Source organism: Ostrinia nubilalis, chromosome 11 (assembly GCF_963855985.1).
Source record: "Ostrinia nubilalis chromosome 11, ilOstNubi1.1, whole genome shotgun sequence".
Taxonomy (NCBI): domain Eukaryota; kingdom Metazoa; phylum Arthropoda; class Insecta; order Lepidoptera; family Crambidae; genus Ostrinia; species Ostrinia nubilalis.
Genome location: NC_087098.1, coordinates 1,587,719 through 1,608,377, shown reverse-complemented (window position 1 = coordinate 1,608,377; position 20,659 = coordinate 1,587,719). Strand labels below are relative to the sequence as shown.

The 20,659-nt window shown below is 46.0% G+C and overlaps 1 protein-coding gene across 1 annotated transcript; it reads left to right on the top strand.

Annotated features, from left to right (window-relative positions):
• Window positions 1–617: 617 nt before the first annotated feature.
• LOC135076069 (integrator complex subunit 7) lies at window positions 618–20,444 on the top strand. Its single transcript, XM_063970526.1, has 16 exons — window positions 618–837; window positions 911–1,325; window positions 1,499–1,611; window positions 1,739–1,872; window positions 2,701–2,889; window positions 3,947–4,092; window positions 7,435–7,561; window positions 8,812–9,026; window positions 9,562–9,747; window positions 10,929–11,059; window positions 11,455–11,696; window positions 14,908–15,056; window positions 15,464–15,668; window positions 19,256–19,324; window positions 19,520–19,714; window positions 20,182–20,444. Exons 1-16 carry the CDS (start codon window positions 750–752, stop codon window positions 20,236–20,238), a joined length of 2,661 nt encoding a protein of 886 aa, XP_063826596.1. The 5' UTR covers window positions 618–749; the 3' UTR covers window positions 20,239–20,444.
• Window positions 20,445–20,659: the final 215 nt, after the last annotated feature.

Sequence of the window (20,659 nt, the reverse complement as noted above, 5' to 3'; positions counted from 1 at the left end):
GACTTGGATCGTTCGATGCTTTTTGCTCTACCTCTACAAGTCTACACAGTGCCTCAGCACAGTGCAAACCGTTTGAGACGTATTGAACTTATGTAGGTATACAATATTTTTTTAAGTAAGTAAGTAGGGTTAGGTAAGTAAGTACTTACTTTAGTTACTTGACTGATTGCCCAGTGTTTTAGCAGCCACTTTCCCATTTTTTTTTTGTAGAAAGTAATTCAAATATTATCACTAACTTTTGATGTGACATTACATTTAAAACTAAAAAAAAACCAGTTGTTTTATGAAAAATAAATGCATAGAGAATTATTATTGAGGGTATCCTCAAAAACATATTTTATAAATCGAAACTTTTCACTTCTCTACCAAAACAAAACAGACTATGCCATCTTTTGAATTTTTTTAGAACTAAATTGGTAGCCATTTTGTTTCTAACGTTCCATTGCAAGAAATTATATTTCCTTGCAGAGATATTTATGTCTTAAATTTTACTTTAATTTATATAAACAAAGTAAGATAAAATAAATTTAAATCACACAAAAAAGGCAAACCACATGCATTGTTTCTAAGAAATTATAATCAGAAAATAATTGAAATATGATTCACGTGCAAACCACAAGAGATGCAACGAAACAGACTTGTCAGTGTCACAGATGTTTTGTTGACAGTTTTGACATTTCATGGTGTTTGGTATTTTCGTTTACGTTTTGGTATCGTTTTCTGAATAAAAATAATATTACGCTGCTAAAATGATTGGTGTTAGGCTGAACACGTTTAACGACAACTCGGGAGAACCTGAGCAAGATGCTAATTCAGCTCTGACTGAGCTCGATAAAGGTACGCCGACATAACCTCATGCATAGTCAAACTTATTTGTTTCATTTATTTTTAACTTCCACGTATATTTCAGGTCTGCGTTCTGGCAAAGTCGGAGAACAATGTGAAGCTATCGTGCGCTTCCCTCGGTTGTTCGAGAAATATCCTTTTCCTATACTTATCAACTCTTCGTTCTTGAAGTTGGCTGATGTGTTTCGTATGGGAAACAATTTCCTACGTTTGTGGGTGTTACGCGTCTGCCAGCAAAGTGAGAAGCATCTGGACAAGATACTTAACGTTGATGAGTTCTTACGGAGGGTATTCAGTGTTCTGCATTCTAATGATCCTGTGGCTAGGGCTCTAGCATTGAGAACTCTTGGGGCAGTGGCTGGTATTATACCGGAGAGGCAAAACGTCCACCATGCTATAAGGAGAGGGCTGGACAGCCATGATAATGTTGAGGTGGATGCAGCTATCTATGCTACAACCAGATTTGCTGCTCATTCAAAGTAAGTACTTCATTATTTTTGAATCAGATCTTCTCTCCTGTTCAGATTCTCTTTCTCAGACATTTCTGGGTCCATAAGGTGCTTACCCCATATATGAAATTCATAATATAGGATTTTATTACATGTTTTTACTTATTTTTTTAATATAAATCACATGTATTGCTTTATTTCAGTGCCTTTGCAGTAGCCATGTGCAACAAGCTATCAGATATGGTTGAATGTGAGAGCACCGGAGCCGAGAGACGGGCCAAACTTGTCAGAGCATTGAGGAGTGTCCATGGTGGAGGTATGTATTTGTATTATACTGCAATAAGTAGTTGACTTCAAAATCAATGTAATTATTTAAATATTAGACTGTACATAAGATATTTTCTAGGTACTGACATACCATAAATGAGAAACTTTTTTTACAGCTGTTAGAGCCCAAGGTGTCTTGAAGCTACTTCGATCCCTACTGGAGAGGTTCCCTTCATCAAGCTCAGTCCGAGCAGCTATTACAGCTTTGACTGCCATTGCTGCTGACACAGTGGTGCATGTGCCTGACCAGGTAGAGTGCAATCCTTGATTCATTGTTTAAAGTTAATGTAGTTCGTAACTTCTTGAACACTGAACTTGTTAAAAAAACACTGGAATTGAAGTTTCGATTCTTTTGGCTTTTCATAACTAAAAAGAAGTAGTGATGGAAGCTTGCAAGCTTGTCTAGTTATTGTCAATCACGACAATTGTTTTTATGTTCATATCTGCTTTATATTCCTCATTCCACTCTGAAGGCTCCCATGCTAACTAACAATAACTCTAAGCCAGAAATACCATGATTCTTCTTTTACTGGCATGTTTAAACTTAACTTACATGGACAGCTGCTGTGAATGTCATAATAAGTCTTAACAAGGATATAGTTCCAAAATACTGAACTGTCCTAACGGCCATGACATTGACAGTGGGGCGCCACCGTCAATACCGGATCGCTGCTTCCGATTTTTGCCATGTTGGAAACCATATAGTTGAACGATGGTAGCGCCCCCCTGTCATTGAGTTTGGTGGGACAGTTCAGCATGGGTCATCTATACTTCTATTATTGTCCAGAATACTGTTCACAAAATGTGTTCTATTTACTAAAGCCCGGTCCGTGAGCACGTAGAATTTTGTCCAATGACCCCTAGCTACCCACCCTTATCGCTCGCGCGTAATTATATTGCTGTCGCGACTGTGCGACTGGCACCGGCAGTGAGTGTGCGAGCGCGATAGCAACATAATTACGATAAGGATGGGTAGCTTGGGGTCATTGGACAAAATTCTACGTGCTCACGGACCAGACTATATATGAAAACCTAAAGATCCTACAGCTTATGAGATGACAAAAAAATATGCTCCCAGGTGGAACTGCTCCTAAGCTTGGCCATGAACGACGCGCGCTCCGCCGTGCGCCGCGCCGCGCTGGTAGGGTTGAAGAAGCTGGCCGAGCACGCCGCGCTGTGGCCGCTTCAGTGCATCCAGGACCTCGTGCGAGCCGCCACGGACAGCCAGGATCAGGAGCATACCATGCTCTGCTTGCAGGTTATGGAGGTTAGTAGTGAACAGATTCTTATTAAGCTCACTTCTTTGTTTCTCAACTATGTGATTCCAACAACAACCTATTGCTGAATTACAACGCTAAATTTAGTGAGATAGACATCTTCATACTGTTTAGTATTTCAGTATAACTACTCGTGTTACAAGTAATAAACGTCATCTAGATCTGACAAGACAATAATGTTATCCCTTATTTTGTGGATGTGATTTATTTATTTTGATTCACTGGATCAAAACCCAAAATAAAAAATAACCATTTTGTTTATCACAACAATTTTTTTTAATTTGAAATATCACATCCTTGGGTGACACTGGGTACATAACAGCTTTACCCTTTATGATGCAAAAGGGTATGTTTCACACATTTTTACTTGTCATGCTTTTGTATTAGATCGTTTCATCCACGAAGACGCACCCCACCATTCTTCCGCTAATGTTTGAGTGTTATCGGTACACGCTAAATTATCCATGAGGGCACACACATACTACAATAATGACGCTCGGATTGTTCGGATCAAACTCCCCGCACCACGCGCTTGCCTCGACCAAAAAAATTGGTGGGGCGCGTCTTCGTGGATGAAACGATCTATAAGGCTGGTTTTAGAGTCACGCTAACGTAAGCTGACCGTCAACGCTGACAGCCGAATAGGGATGATGACTGGGTAATGAAATCGAAATTCTATTTAGTCCGTCAGACAGATAATCAAAACAATTTTGAACACATGTTTTTTAATTTTTTTCATAATCGAATAACTACAATATTATATTGAGTTGAAATGTCGCGTGACGTCACTTTTGTGTAAAAATTCTACTCAAGCGTGACGTATCGCGCCATTTCAACTCGATGTAGCACTGTTATTATTAAATTATGAAAGAAAATAAAAAATATGAGTCTAATATTTTCTAATTATCTGTCTGACGGACAAATAATTGAAATTTTGTCATCTAACCTATTGTATGAAGCGTCGGCGCCGAGCGATCAGCGTCACTCATGCGGTCAAATTCTAGTGAACTGTCCTTTTCAAACTTATACTATTAACCTTCCTATCAGATCCTGGTGGAGTGCCCGGCGATCTGCGCAGCAGCAGGGCAGCAAGCGAGCGCACTGCGTCAGTACTGCGCCGACGCAGCGCTCAGCGCGCACTTGCCACAGGCCGCCACCGCGTGCGGCGTGCTCACGCGCATCGTGCTCCACTGGTACTTATCAGGACGTTTGCGCATCATAGACATAGACCGTCTCATTCGCATTTTGTCACAAATTGAAAAATGGTCAAAGTCAAAGTCAAAATTTCTTTATTTGTTTAGACTAATAAATAGTTCTTACAAATCGTCATTTTGCTCTTAAGGAGCCTCTACATGTCTCATAATCTTTTTACCCTACCAGCGCTTCGAGACCAACATTTGGCAAGTGCTGAGAAGAAGCGCCGCAACAAACTCAGTCACCACTGTCTGCCGGTTAATATAAATAAATATAAATAGTAGTAGTAGGTACATTCGATTCAGGAGCAGTTCACTGAATTTACCATGCATTCTTGTATGGTGTATCTTATAAGAATGGGTATACAAGATTGCGTGGTATATTAAACAAGGTAGTGACGTGCTAATATCTAGACTTACATATTAAGATACTAGTAGAAATGACTCGCATACATAAATTTGAATAACTTGGATTGACCAGTCCCCGAAAGCAGCGCCTGTTCACAGACATGACGAGTGAACCAGCCATCGCTTCACTCGACCATATTGGAGGGAATGTAACGACCCGCCTCACTACGCCACCACCCCAGAGACATTTTAGTGAGAATGACCATTCCAAGTTATCTCTTTAAAAAAAAACTAATAATAAAGCTAAGTAACAGTCCAGATTGAGAAGCATGACACTATAACATTTGAGAAATTATTATTAGTTTATACATTACTTTCCATTTTAATTATTTTTAGTGCGAGCATGAGAGGACCATAATCCTACTCCCAGGATGACTTATCATTAAGAAAATCTCGAGTTGTATAATAGGCTTTTTTAAGCATGTGATCTTTAACTATACCTTTAAATTTATTATACGGTAGCTCTTTATATTTATCAGGGACTTTGTTATAAAAATGGATACCTTGTCCCATAAAAGTGGCAAACACTTTATTAAGTCTAAAAGCGGGTATAGCCAATTTATTTTTATTTCTAGTGTTAATTTGGTGAATATCACTTTTCTTTTTGAATTCATTAATATTTTGTTGAATAAATAGAATACAGTTTAAGATGTATTGTGAAGCGGCCGTGAGAATGCCAATTTCTTTAAACAATTCTCTAAGGGACGCTCTTGCTTTCATTTTATACAAGTATCTTATCGCACGTTTTTGCAAAATAAATATTGTTTCAAAATCTGCAGCTTTGCCCCATAGCATGATTCCATATGACATTAGGCTATGAAAGTAGCTAAAGTAAACTAAGCGAGCTGTTGAAACATCGGTTAATGACCGTATCCTTTTTATTGCAAAAGCCGCTGAGCTGAGCTTTCCCGCCAGAGTTTCTATATGGGGGCCCCACTGGAGTTTTGAATCCAGGGTAATTCCCAGAAAAACAGTAGAGTCTACCAGATCGATGGCATTATTATTAAGTTCTATTTGGGTACTAACTGTTTTTACGTTAGGCAAAGAGAATTTTATACATTTTGTTTTCTTTGCATTAAGTTGTAAATTATTTGTAGTGAACCAACTTAAAACTCTTGTTAGTGCATTATTTACATCGTCAAATTTATTTTTACTTCTATCAATATTAAAAATCAAAGATGTGTCATCAGCAAATAACACGATTTCGCAAGAGTCCTTAACAAAATATGGTAGATCATTAATGTATATAAGAAACAAGAATGGACCCAGAATTGACCCCTGCGGAACTCCCATTTTCACAGGTGACCCAGAAGACAAAACACCGTTTATGTCAACTTTTTGAACTCTAAAGTTTAAATAGGATTGTATTAAATCCAAAGCCGAGTCCTTCACCCCATAAAAGTGCAGTTTGCGAATTAGCGTTTGATGTTCTACGCAGTCAAAAGCTTTTGAGAGATCACAGAAGACCCCTAGTGCATTTTGAGAATTCTCCCAAGCCTCGAAGATATGTTTAAGTAGTGCAACCCCGGCATCGGTGGTGGAACGACCCTTGGTAAAACCATATTGTTCACTATGAAATAGTTTATTAGAGCCAAAGTGAATCATAAGTTGCTCCTGTATGATTTTTTCAAAAATCTTGCTCAGAGCGGGCAAGATAGAAATGGGTCTATAATTGCCAGGGTCGGTTTTACTACCAGACTTAAATAATGGCATTAGTCTACTATGTTTCATGAGGTCGGGGAAGATTCCCTTCTCTATGCAATTATTGAATATTATCGCTAACTGTGGGGAAATTATATCAATAATGTGTTTGACTATCTTGACAGAGATGCCCCAGATATCAGTTGTACTCTTTACATTTAAAAGATTAAAAGTTTTAGTGATATCTAAAGGAGTAATATGTTTAAAAGAGAAGTGCGAGTCACAGGGTGTCACGTGGGTTTTCAATATTTCTTCAGCCTCGGAGGGAGATGACTTTAAGTTGGCAGTTGTTGCTGAAGCTATATTACCAAAAAATTTATCAAAAGCTTCCGCTACATCTTTATCTGCAGATATCAAATTATCGTGAACTTTGAGAGAAAAGTCATTATCTCTTGGTTTTAGTTTACCAGTCTCTCGGTTGATAACATTCCAAGTTTCTTTTATTTTATTACTGGCGTTCCCTATCTTGTCCCGAATATAAAAAGACTTAGCCATGAAGCAAACTTTCTTAAAAATTTTTGAATACTTTTTTACATGCTCAAGAAAAGATATACTATTATTATACTTTTTCATGCCATAAAGTTCATATAACGTATTTCGACTTTTGTATATTCCCTTAGTAGCCCAGTCACTAAACTTAGATTTGGTATTTGGTTTTAATGGCTTTACCGTAAAAACTTTGTCATGTTCGGTTTTAATACATTCGAAAAGGTTATTGTAAAGAGCATCTGGGTCTCCCTGCACATTCGGTCCCATTCGCATTTGGTCCCATTTTGCAAGTGGCCAAAAAGTTGGCAAAACAACCTTATGTGTCACGAACTATTTGACGCTGACTGTACGACACTCCACAGCTGCCTGCACTTTCTGTGAGAGTTAGAGTAGGCGCACACCGTTGATTTTTAGTTGGCCGGTAGTTGTGCCCGATTTTAAATTGTATGAAGAATCGGCCAAATCGAATCGGCGTAGTGTGCGCACTCCCATACATGCCCATACTGATCAACTGCCCGACTCAACTATCGGCCGACGAAAAATCAACAGTGTGCCAGAGATTCCACTCTTTCGAGCTGTCCATTGCATCGTTTCAGGGACACTTTAAAAATAACTGTGTTAATTTACCCTGTTTAATTCCAACCGCTTATTAAATGACATCGAATGTTGCTCAATGCTCTATCGAGTCCAATCTTCAACTATTCTCCTCCCAAACCAATATATTCCAAATGGCATTGGTTACAGCTATGAAGAATCATTACCTGTAGATGGTTCTGAGTTGATGCTGGCACTGGAGTCGCTAGTAATTGCCACAGGCGTCGACAACGACCCGACCAACATCAAGCCGCTGCGGATTGCTCTACGCTGTTTGGTAAGAACATCCTTTAAAATCAGCTTAACTTTGCCGTCAACAATTTGGTAGCATATTTTTGATGTTCAGAAAACATTACAATGTGCCACAAATAAGCTGTAACGGCTAATTACCCGAATGCGCCAGGAGGGTTAAGTTTTTAAAGGTTATACCTAAAGTCATCCCAAATAAAGATTGTCTTGTCCTAGGTTAGGGACAACATATTTTTCAGACTAAAAGGCGGCGGAAAAATTTCAGCCACCTAATATTAACTTTTGTAGAATAAATATGGGCGTACCCAGCTTCTGGCTTAAGACCAGGAAATCAGATTCAGACAGGGTTTCCTGGGCTTAGACACTTGAGTGTCTTATACAATCCACAGCACATCAAACTATAAATTTTTTGTTCCAAAATAGCCTGTATTACAATGAGATAAGACGCCACGGATGTGCTGTCGTCCACACATACAAAGGACATCATCCACGTTTCATATATTTTTGGTCCAAAATCAAAAGTGCCGGCCAACAAAAAAAAGTGCTGTATTCTGACAGAATACGTCTGCCTTAGCATTTGTTACTATGGCACCAAAGCCGTAGCTCCACTGTGCGTCGAGTATTTGAGATCTAAAAGTCATCGATTTATTCATACATTTTTTGTTCAAAATCAAAAGTGTCGGCCAATAAAAAAAAAAGTGCTGTGTTCTGACAGAATACGTCCGCCTTAGCATTTGTTACTATGGCACCAAAGCTATAGCACCACTATGCGTCGAGTATTTGAGATCTAAAATTCATCGACGATTCATACATTTTTTGTTCAAAATCAAAAGTGTCGGCCAATAACAAAAAGTGCTGTCTTCTGACAGAATACGTCCGCCTTAGCATTTGTTACTATGGCACCAAAGCTGTAGCACCACTGTGCGTCGAGTATTTGAGATCTAAAATTCATCGACGATTCATACATTTTTTGTCCAAAATCAAAAATGTCGGCCAATAAAAAAAAAGTGCTATATTCTGACAGAATACGTCCGCCTTAGTATTTGTTACTATGACACCAAAGCTGTAGCACCACTGTGCATCGTAGTATTTGAGATCAAAGTCAGTCGTTTCATATATTTTTAGAGCTCAAATACTACGATGCACAGTGGTGCTACAGCTTTGGTGCCATAGTAATAAATGCTAAGGCGGACGTATTCTATCAGAATACAGCACTTTTATTTTTTGGCCGGCACTTTTGATTTTGGACCAAAATGGATGATGTCCTTTTCTCCGCAGGTAAAACTCTCCATCGCTGAGCCAACGATCTACGCGGCTCGCACGGCCACCGTACTGGGCATACAGCTACAAGAGTGCGACTGGAAGCAAGGCGGGCCGCGCATACTAGCGCTGCTTGAAGCGCTGGGAGCGCTGGGCGGGTCTACGTACTGTCCGCATTCGATCGCTCCAGCCATGCCCGCGTTGCTGCAAACGCTTGATGCAGCGCAGAAAGGGTGAGTTGCGAGATCAAAAGCTGATGCTTTGACCCTTTGTTTACTATGAAGTTTTTTAATGCTTTTGGACCATGCTTATATCCCTATAGTTCTAAAAGCTAAAACACCATTATCTAGCTCTACACTCTACAGTCATATCTTCAGAATCATCATAATCATCATCATCATTTCAGCCATAGGACGTCCACTGCTAAACATAGGCCTCCCCCCAATGCTTTCCATGTTGATCGATTGGTAGCGGCCTGCGTCCAGCGCTTCCCTGCTACCTTTATGATGTCATCGGTCCACCATCATATGATGTCATCTTCAGAATAATCGCATAAAAAATACGCTTCTTAAGATTTTAAATCGCACTGTGTCATGATGCACGGAGTCCAAAACAATAAATTACACACTCTTCTTCTTTGTGGGAAAAAGAGTTTTAATATCAGCAGCCCAATCCCATAGCAATAGGCCAGGATATCCTTTAGGTGCAGAAGATCCAAGATCCAGTTGTTTTGCAAAGTATATTTGAAAATTATTCGTCTTCCTTCAGCGAAGCACCAACGGACAGTTCCAACGACGGCACAGCTCTAGTTCTGCTGTGTACGGTACTCTTCCAAGAGCGGGCAGGCACAGCCCTGACGTACAAGATCAACTCTTCGTGGGAGCAGAAGATACTCGACACCATCCGAGGAGTAGATGGCTGGACTAGATACAGGGTGGCAAGGGCTGCTTTGAGGTGAGAATTAAGTCCTCTGTCTCTTGTATAGTCCTAAGACACAGCTCTAGTGTTGCTTTGAAAGCTGTTCTAAGAGCGGGCAGGCACAGCCCTGACGTACAAGATCAACTCCTCGTGGGAGCAGAAGATACTGGACACCATCCGAGGCGTTGATGGCTGGACCAGATACAGGGTGGCTAGGGCTGCATTAAGGTGAGTTTCTCTTCTGTCTCTTGTATAGCCCTATAGCACAAGCCTGGTGCTGTATAAATTCTATTCCAAGAGCAGGCAGGCACAGCCCTGACTTACAATATCAACTCTTCGTGGGAGCAGAAGATACTGGACACCATCCGAGGAGTTGATGGCTGGACTAGATACAGGGTGGCTAGGGCTGCATTAAGGTGAGTTTCTCTTCTGTCTCTTGTATAGCCCTATAGCACAAGCCTGGTGCTGTATAAATTCTATTCCAAGAGCAGGCAGGCACAGCCCTGACGTACAAGATCAACTCCTCGTGGGAGCAGAAGATACTGGACACCATCCGAGGCGTTGATGGCTGGACCAGATACAGGGTGGCTAGGGCTGCATTAAGGTGAGTTTCTCTTCTGTCTCTTGTATAGCCCTATAGCACAAGCCTGGTGCTGTATAAATTCTATTCCAAGAGCAGGCAGGCACAGCCCTGACTTACAAGATCAACTCTTCATGGGAGCAGAAAATACTCGACACCATCCGAGGAGTTGATGACTGGACTAGATACAGGGTGGCTAGGGCTGCTTTGAGGTGAGATTTAATAGATCCTCAAATTCTATTCGCACTTCCTTGGATGTGTTTGAAAGGAAGATTCCGATATTGATCGCATACAAAAAGTTGTTGTGTTTAAGAAGAATCAGAATCAATCCAGTGTCCCATATCAGTATATTCATGCACACAAATGCATTGGAAAGATACAGTTCAGGGGTGGCCAGCCGGTCGATCGCGACCATTAGTCCAGTCGATCGTAGCAAGGCAAAAAATACTACATGATTGTGTACTAAACTATGTTGTTTCATTTAAGATTTCAAGAAGTATGTAGGTGGTAGATCGCCCAGGGTTTCGTTAGTAAACAGTAGATCTTATGTCTAATCAAGTTGACCACCCCTGATATAGATAATCCGAAACGTTGCCCAAGTATGTACCAAATATCAAAATAATATAATTCTCTGCAGATACGGCCACCAGAACCTAGCAGCGGATATTCTGAAGAGGCTCGCAGAGGAGGCGCCAAGTGAGTCGGCGCAGCGCTGGCTCACGGCGCTGCACAGGGCTGCCTCTGCCGACGCTTTGCTGCTGAAAGAAGGTAACTTATGTTCTGCTAAATTGTTGTCACTCAACTGGATTGTTTTGGTTTGTTGTAATGACGTCATCGGCTTAGATTTCATACAAAGATTAGGATATTAAAAAAATGTCAATAACCTTATTGTTTGGTTTTCCAACATAAATATTTTTATACGTGAGAGTGGAATGAAATAATCAATTTTTCAATATTCTTGAGTTGTAATAGTGTGATTTTGTCTCTCTTTTCGTCAATAGACTAATGCCTGTTTTCACCATCAATCCCTAATTTTTAAGTGACCCCTATGAAAACAAATCCTGTTGTCACCACAGGGGTCACTTAAAAATTAGGGATTGATGGTGAAAACTGGCGTCATAACGAGGTTATAACCAAACCAAAATATCTATTTTCGGTGGCAGGCATAAGCGGGCTCGAAGCTGCCAGCTCCGGCTGGGAGGTCAGCAGCGGCTGGGGCGGCGCGGGCTGCGGCTGGGGCGCCGGCTGCGCGGCCGCTTGTGCCGGCTGCGGCGGCTGCGCCCCTTTACCCGCTGCCGCTATGGGGGCAAGGGCCCAAGCGTTGGCTGCGTTAGCAAGGGCTGCGGTCGCTGCAAGGGCTGCTTGCACGCAGCCGCCACCGGCGATCGCACATGCTCACGCGCAGGTAAGATTCTTTCTTTACAGCTCTTCATATTGCACACACACACATGGAAGTTTCAGTGATGAGAACGAGAGGTAGGAATATTCCCGTAGCTCTTTATACATGTAAGTATTTAGCGGACTGCGGTCGCTGCGCATAGCACATGCTCACGCGCAGGTTAGTTTGATTAGAATCCACAGCGTTATCTACAAGTATTTGGGTGGCTGGGGCGCCGGCTGCGCCGCGGCTTGTGCCGGCTGCGGCGGCTGCGCCCCTCTCCCCGCTGCGGCTATGGGGGCAAGGGCCCAAGCTTTGGCTGCGTTAGCGCGGGCTGCGGTCGCTGCAAGAGCTGCTTGCACGCAGCCGCCGCCTGCCATAGCACACGCTCATGCGCAGGTTAGAGCAGTCATCTGTTACAAATCCACAGCTCTATGTTACCAAAAGTAGCGGGCTGCGGCTGGGGCGCCGGCTGCGCGGCCGCTTGTGCCGGCTGCGGCGGCTGCGCCCCTCTGCCCGCTGCCGCTATGGGGGCAAGGGCGCAGGCTCTAGCGGCCTTAGCAAGGGCTGCGGTCGCCGCAAGAGCTGCTTGTACGCAACCACCGCCGGCTATTGCGCATGCTCACGCGCAGGTTAGATTCTTTATTTACAGCTCTTCATATTGCAGACACACACATGGAAGTTTCAGTGATGAGAACGAGAGGTAGGAATATTCCCGTAGCTCTTTATACATGTAAGTATTTAGCGGACTGCGGCGGCTGCGCCCCTCTTCCCGCTGCGGCCATGGGGGCTAGGGCGCAGGCTCTAGCGGCCTTAGCAAGGGCTGCGGTCGCCGCAAGGGCTGCTTGTACGCAGCCGCCGCCTGCGATCGCTCATGCTCACGCGCAGGTAAGAGCAGTCATCTGTTACAAATCCACAGCTCTATGTTACCAAAAGTAGCGGGCTGTGGCTGGGGCGCCGGCTGCGCGGCCGCTTGTGCCGGCTGCGGCGGCTGCGCCCCTCTGCCCGCTGCGGCCATGGGGGCAAGGGCACAGGCTCTAGCGGCTTTAGCAAGGGCTGCGGTCGCCGCGAGAGCTGCTTGCACGCAACCACCGCCTGCGATCGCGCATGCTCACGCGCAGGTTAGAGCAGTCATCTGTTTCAAATCCACAGCTCTGTTACTACAAGTATTTGTCTCTGCCCGCTGCCGCTATGGGAGCTAGGGCCCAAGCGTTGGCGGCATTAGCAAGGGCTGCGGTCGCCGCGAGAGCTGATGCTCACGCGCAGGTTAGTTGGTTTGATTAGAATCCACAGCTCTTGTGTTACCTACAAGTATTTGGGTGGCTGGGGCGCCGGCTGCGCGGCCGCTTGTGCCGGCTGCGGAGGCTGCGCCCCTCTGCCCGCTGCCGCTATGGGGGCTAGGGCACAGGCTCTAGCGGCCTTAGCAAGGGCTGCGGTCGCTGCGAGAGCTGCTTGCACGCAACCACCGCCGGCTATCGCTCATGCTCATGCGCAGGTTAGTGGTTTGATTAGAATTCACAGCTCTAGTTACCTACAAGTATTTGGGTGGCGCGGGCCGCGGTCATGGGAATTAGGGCCCAGGCACTAGCGGCCTTGGCAAGGGCTGCGGTCGCCGCAAGAGCTGCTTGCACGCAACCACCGCCGGCGATCGCTCATGCTCACGCGCAGGTTAGATTCCTTATTTAGGATCTACAGATTTTTATTGCGAACAAGTATTTAGGCTGAGCGCCGCAATGGGTACGCGTGCGCAGGCATTAGCTGCGTTAGCAAAGGGCTGCGGTCGCTGCGCATAGCACATGCTCACGCGCAGGTTAATTTGATTAGAATCCACAGCGTTATCTACAAGTATTTGGGTGGCTGGGGCACCGGCTGCGCCGCCGCTTGTGCCGGCTGCGGAGGATGCGCCCCTCTGCCCGCTGCCGCTATGGGGGCAAGGGCCCAGGCTCTAGCGGCTTTAGCAAGGGCTGCGGTCGCCGCAAGAGCTGCTTGCACGCAACCACCGCCGGCTATTGCGCATGCTCACGCGCAGGTTAGATTCCTTATTTAGGATCTAGATTTTTATTGCGAACAAGTATTTAGGCTGAGCGCCGCAATGGGTACGCGTGCGCAGGCATTGGCTGCGGTCGCTGCGCATAGCACATGCTCACGCGCAGGTTGGTTGGTTTGATTAGAATCCACAGCTCTTGTGTTATCTACAAATATTTGGGTGGCTGGGGCGCCGGCTGCGCCGCGGCTTGTGCCGGCTGCGGAGGCTGCGCCCCTCTGCCCGCTGCCGCTATGGGAGCTAGGGCACAGGCTCTAGCGGCCTTAGCAAGGGCTGCGGTCGCCGCGAGAGCTGCGTGTACGCAGCCACCGCCGGCTATTGCGCATGCTCACGCGCAGGTCAGATTCCTTATTTAGGATCTAGATTTTTATTGCGAACAAGTATTTAGGCTGAGCGCCGCAATGGGTACGCGTGCGCAGGCATTGGCTGCGGTCGCTGCGCATAGCACATGCGCACGCGCAGGTTAGTTTGATTAAAATCCACAGCGTTATCTACAAGTATTTGGGTGGCTGGGGCGCCGGCTGCGCGGCCGCCTGTGCCGGCTGCGGAGGCTGCGCCCCTCTGCCCGCTGCCGCTATGGGGGCAAGGGCCCAGGCTCTAGCGGCCTTAGCAAGGGCTGCGGTCGCCGCAAGAGCTGCTTGCACGCAACCACCGCCGGCTATTGCGCATGCTCACGCGCAGGTAAGAGCAGTCATCTGTTTTAAATCCACAGCTCTATGTTACCTACACAAGTACATATTTGGGCGGCGCGGGGTGCGCGGTTATTTTGTTTGATTAGCATCCACAGATCTTTTATTACTTACACGCGTTTACTGGGCAGCATTTGCGCGGCTTGTTAAGAAGCGTCAAAGTATTTTAGTAAATGTGTCGGCAGCTAGCTTCGTTTTATAGCAATGCACAATGCCACATAACGCCGTGAACAATGTTAGAGTAGAGACACAATGTAGAGGGGAAATACCCAACCGTCTCCACTGAGGCTGAGCAGAGCTGAAACGTATTCATGAAATTGTTTTGATTCATCATCATCATCATTTCAGCCGAAGTTAGGCTTCCCCAAATGACTTCCACATCGCACAGTTGGTAACTTGGTAGCGGCTTGCATCCAGCGCCTTCTTTTGATTGCCTATAACATTTTGTCTCCGCTTTGGTTTGAAAGCTTCCCTTATTAGTGACTAAACCAATATTTCCCACCAGGCGGCGCGCGACCCAGCAGCCAAGGCGGGCGCGTGCGCGAGCGCGACGCGCAGGGCGGCGCGTGCTGTGAGCGCGGTAGCACAGCGCTATGCAGCCATCGCGCGCACTGCATTCCACGCCGATAATACTACGCTGGCGCATCTTCATATGTATCCTTTACCAAAAAGAAACTACTGCAGTTGCTTGAGACAGAAAGGTCGGACCAAATCTCCACAGTTTCATCGCATACAGGTCTTTAGCCATGACATATCCAGCTGTGAAACAAGAAACTAGGACCAGGTTTCATGAGAATACTTATTGATCCCGCCTCTGCTACTTCTTACAGCCTGAGTTTTCGGTGGTTTCTATTTAAAATACCACATTGCCACCACATGATGTTCAATAGAACATACTAAAACACGTGTCTACTTTTTTTTTAAAATTAAGCCGTTTTTTCTGTTGCATTACATTTCTGTTGCAAAAAAAAAACTCGATGAAATTGGGTGATGAAGTATTTGGAACCAATTTCTCGTGTTAGGCATTTCGAAAGAGACATTTCCTTAACACACCTTCTTAGCGCGCAGTACACATACGCTCAACTAGCCCACTTCCTGGACCGAGTCACGTGCAACCAGCAAGACAAGCCGTCAGACATCGTAGCCAAGGAGATCCGGCCCACTTGTCTGGAGGAGATGATCGCGTTGGCTCCCAGCGCCGCGCTCGCCAAGATCTCTGCCAAGTTGTTTGACAACCCTACGACGGGGCAGGGCATTACACATAGGGTGAGTTGTGGGATTCTGTCGCTAATTTCTCTAAGATAAACCAGGAAATTACACAGAGGACTGATTCTGCGTTGCCCGCAATTCAGGTGCTTCTCGCGACCGTCACCAGATTGTTATTCCACCGAGTGGGAGGACTCTTTTGATACGTGGTCGCCACGTGACTTTTCTGCCTCAACACCCATTAAAGCCTGGTCCGTGAGCACACTCACTGCGGGCGCCCGTCGCACAGTCGCGACAGCAACATAATTACGCGCGAGCGATAGGGATGGGTAGCTTGGGGTCATTCGACGGGATTCTACGTGCTCACGGACCAGGCTTTAGTTCTACGAAATATGTCCCCCACTCTGCCAATGCAAGTCGCGAGTAGTCAAGGAGATCCGGCCCACGTGTCTGGAGGAGATGATCGCACTGGCTCCCAGCGCCGCGCTCGCCAAGATCTCTGCCAAGTTGTTCGATAACCCGACGACGGGGCAGGGCATTACGCATAGAGTGAGTTACGGGTTTCTGTCGCTAATTTCCCTAAGATATACCAGGACATTACATACAGATGATTTTTGTATCCACATTGCTCGTTAATCTCTGCAAAGGACCGGTCCTGCGCTGCTCGCATTCAGGTGTTTCCAAAGAACTTTACCAGATCGTCCGTCTACCGAGTGAAAGGTGTCTTCATTACGTCTTCTGGTACATGGTCGCCACTCGAGAACTTTTCTTCTCTAACAACCGTCAGTTCTACGAGCTATGTGCTCCGTCTAAATAAGCCGTCAGACATCGTGGCCAAGAGATTCGGCCCACGTGTCTGGAGGAGATCTCCGCCAAGCTGTTTGACAACCCTACGACGGGGCAGGGCATTACGCATAGGGTGAGTTTTAGGTTTTGTTGACGGATTACTCGCTTATTTTCTTAAGATAGACCAAGGAACTACACATAAAAAGGATGAGTTGTTGGAAAATTGCTTGCTAAGATTTCCACGACTGGTTCTGCGCTTCCCGCATTCAGGTGCTTCGTTACGTCTTCTGGTGCGTGATCGCCATTCGACAACTTTTCTTTCTCACTGCCCGTCAGTTCTATGAGCTAGTAGTATAGGGTGAGTTGTTGGTTTCTGTTGGCAAAAGGCTTGTCAATCTCTTCAAAGGACCGGTCTTGCGCTGTCTGCAATTCAGGAGTTTCTCGCGACCGTCAGCAGATTGTTATTCCATCGAGTGTGAGGAGTCTTTTTGATCCGTGGTCGCCACGTGATTTTGCCTCAACACCTATCAGTTCTACGAGCTATATGCCCCGCCCTCTGCCAATGCAAGTCGCGAGTAGTCAAGGAGATCCGGCCCACGTGTCTGGAGGAGATGATCGCGTTGGCTCCCAGCGCCGCGCTCGCCAAGATCTCTGCCAAGTTGTTCGATAACCCTACGACGGGGCAGGGCATCACGCATCGGGTGAGTTGAGGGATTCTGTCGCTAATTTCTCTAAGATAAACTAGGAAATTACACAGAAGGTAAGGCGAATTGCTTGTTAATCTCCCCAAAGGACTGGTTCTGCGCTGCCCGCAATTCAGGTGCTTCTCGCGACCGTCACCAGATTGTTATTCCACCGAGTGTGAGGCGTCTTTTGATACGTGGTCACCACGTGACTTTTCTGCCTCAACACCCATTAAAGCCTGGTCTGTGAGCACGTAGAATTCCGTCCAATGACCCCAAGCTACCCATCCCTATCGCTCGCGCGTAATTATGTTGCTGTCGCGCTCGCACACTCACTGCGGGCGCCCGTCGCACAGTCGCGACAGCAACATAATTACGCGCGAGCGATAGGGATGGGTAGCTTGGGGTCATTGGACGGGATTCTACGTGCTCACGGACCAGGGTTTAGTTCTACGATATATGTCCCCCACTCTGCCAATGCAAGTCGCGAGTAGTCAAGGAGATCCGGCCCACGTGTCTGGAGGAGATGATAGCGTTGGCTCCCAGCGCTGCTCTCGCCAAGATCTCCGCCAAGCTGTTTGATGACCCGACGACGGGGCAGGGCATCACGCATCGGGTGAGTTGCGGGTTTCCTTAGCGAATTGCTTGCTGAACTTTGTCAAAGTTCGACAACGACACGCTGCCGTTTGGACGTGGAGACAATCCTAGCTGCTAGTGCGTTGATGTCATGCGGCGTGTGTGCAGGCCGTGCTGTGTACACACGTTGTGGACTTTATTCCTTTTTTATAAGGACGTACCATATTGCAGCACGCGTTGTGCCGCGTTTGTTGCACTGTGGGTCCACAGTGCAACAAGGTCCACACAAGTCGTCGCTATAAGGTCGTCATGTATTCCAGCACGCCGAAGATATTCTGGGCGGGGTGCGCGCTGTGCCGCATGTCGCTGCACTGTGGACTTTGTGTCGTTGTTAAAAGGTCGTCGTGTATTGCCACGGTCCGCCCACGCAGCGTAGCCTGTTGAAGTCACGCGGCGTATGCGCATGTTGTCGCACTTTAGGCTCGCCACGACAGGATTTTGAACCTATTGCAGCATGCAGAAGCTATCTTAGCCGCGGGCCGCGCGTGCAGTTTGGGCTCTGTATGGGCGCGCGGCGTTTGCGCAGACCATGAACTCGCCCAACGAATATTGAACCTTATATCTTCGTCACAAGATTGTTGTCCATTGCAGCACGGACTGTCCCGCATGTCGCTGCACTGTGGACCTTAAGCCATTGTTATAAAGCCGCTTCTATTCCAGCACGCCGAAGCCATCCCAGCCGCGGTCCGCGCTTGCAGCGTGGGCTCCGTATGGGCACGCGGCGTGTGCGCAGGGCGCGCGGGGGGCGCCTTGTGTCGGGTGTCATTGACCCCGGCGTGGCGCGCGCCGCGGCACTGAGGACCTTATGCCTTTGTTATAAAGCCGCTTCTATTGCAGCACGCGGAAGCCATCCTAGCCGCGGTCCGCGCTTGCAGCGTGGGCTCCGTATGGGCACGCGGCGTGTGCGCAGGGCGCGCGGGGGGCGCCTTGTGTCGGGTGTCATTGACCCCGGCGTGGCGCGCGCCGCGGCACTGAGGACCTTATGCCTTTGTTATAAAGCCGCTTCTATTGCAGCACGCGGAAGCCATCCTAGCCGCGGTCCGCGCTTGCAGCGTGGGCTCTGTATGGGCGCGCGGCGTGTGCGCAGGGCGCGCGGGGGGCGCCTTGTGTCGCGTGTCGTTGACCCCGGCGTGGAGGGCCCCGCCGGCGGAATACGCGGCGACGTTACCACTGTCGCATCGACTGGCGCTGAAGCTTGAAGGCGTTGTGCTGCCGGCTGTGCCGCTCAGGTAATAGAAAAGATGTATTTACTTGGCACACAGAATAGAAAGAACAGTTCAAAAAGAAAAAAAAAACAGTATAAAACAATATGTGCGCAATAAAGTTCCCCAACTCAGCATGAGTCGTAGCAGGGTATGACACGACCCTTTTAAGTAACCAAACGATTTGGCCCAAAAGTGAAAAAAATTGCCATATGATATTTAGTTCGCCTTTTGTACTTTGACATTGTGTGAAATACTTTTAAATTCCTTCCCAAACTTCAAAAGCTGCCTCAAGCATGTATTTTATGCAATGTGTATTTTATTTTTTAGCAAACGCCAGCCTCAACGTCAAGTGAAAGGAGTACAGATCACGGTCACTGCCACACCTCACCCTCGGAGTAATGAAAAGGTAATTTATATCACCAAAAGTGGAAAAAAGTCAAGCTACGTACGTCATAGTGACGTAATTTTCATATTAGCTGTTTAAAAACTCATTTTTATACTCTTGAAGTATTTTTTTTTTTGCAATTGAGTTTTCAAAAGCGCTTGTACACATCCCAGTTACACGCGGCTTTATGACATTAATGTTAATCAAATGTAACAGACGGTGGAGCTGACAAACATCCAGCCAGCGTTAACAGCAGTTCAAACAGTGACACCGGTGCGCGACTTCTTCGCGGCGCAACAACTGGTCGGCGTCAACGCTGCTGGCCTCTACACTGTGGCTGTGGAATGCGCCTTCGTGGATGAACGCGGGGAACTGTGGAACACCGGCCCTAGGACTTCTATTGTCATCAAGGTAACTACGACCAGCCTGAGGGACCCCCACTAATGCCTAACTAGAATAAGCCTAGCTGGAATGTGTAAAGAACAAGCCTGAAGTTCCTACCCCCTACTTGTGACGTCACATACGTACGCAAGCGAGACCGCTCACGTACCGTCTGGGGTGTGTAAAGAAAGAGCTGTGGTACACCGGGCCTAGGACTCTATCGTCATCAAGGTAACTGGAACAAACCTGAGGTCTCCACCGCCACTCATGCGCAGGTCACGTGCACACGCGAGTTTACTCCCGCACCGACTAGTAAATATGTTAGTCACACTACAACCACAACCGTAACCACTTCTCTAAACTAGTTAATACTACTAATTTAATTTAAAAAAGATAAAAGCTACATAATATCTTACCGTTTACTCACGCTACAGTATTTTACTGAAAAATGACGGTATAGAAAGAAAAAAATAAACTGTGTCCTTTTTGTCTTACAGGCTCACGAGGATCCAACTGCGAAAGGCATCGTCCAAAACACACGTAGTCGTTTCTGACTCGACCAAAACGACTTCCTTTAAATATTAATCTCTGCGAGTTAATTTAAACAAGTATTTTTAAGTGGAAATTAATAAGCTTGTAAACTGTAAATACATACAATATGTTTTTTCTAATAAATTATGATATCTTGTAATTATTCAACGCCATAATTCTGATTTATGATTATAATATCTGCTTGGCCAATGATTGACTGGTATTAGTATTAAGTCTATCATTTGTATATTACAACAGTAACTTTACGTGCAAAAACAGTGAAATAAATGTAATACATTAAGAACCTATTGTTTTTATTAATTTAATTCCATATGTATTCCTATTCTGTAGTATCTGTGCGGATTTTAATTTGAATAAATACAAATGTAAACCTTTGTCTAGAATCTAAATCCATAATATTTGAATAAGAAAGGCGACGTCACG

Excerpts from the sequence above, each read along its gene's own strand:
- LOC135076069 (XM_063970526.1), top strand. The coding sequence starts at position 750 with ATGATTGGTGTTAGGCTGAACACGTTTAACGACAACTCGGGAGAACCT. Across the intron at positions 4,093-7,434 it reads ACGCGCATCGTGCTCCACTG|CTATGAAGAATCATTACCTG; the intron begins GTACTTATCAGG and ends CATTGGTTACAG. Across the intron at positions 9,748-10,928 it reads GTGGCAAGGGCTGCTTTGAG|ATACGGCCACCAGAACCTAG; the intron begins GTGAGAATTAAG and ends AATTCTCTGCAG.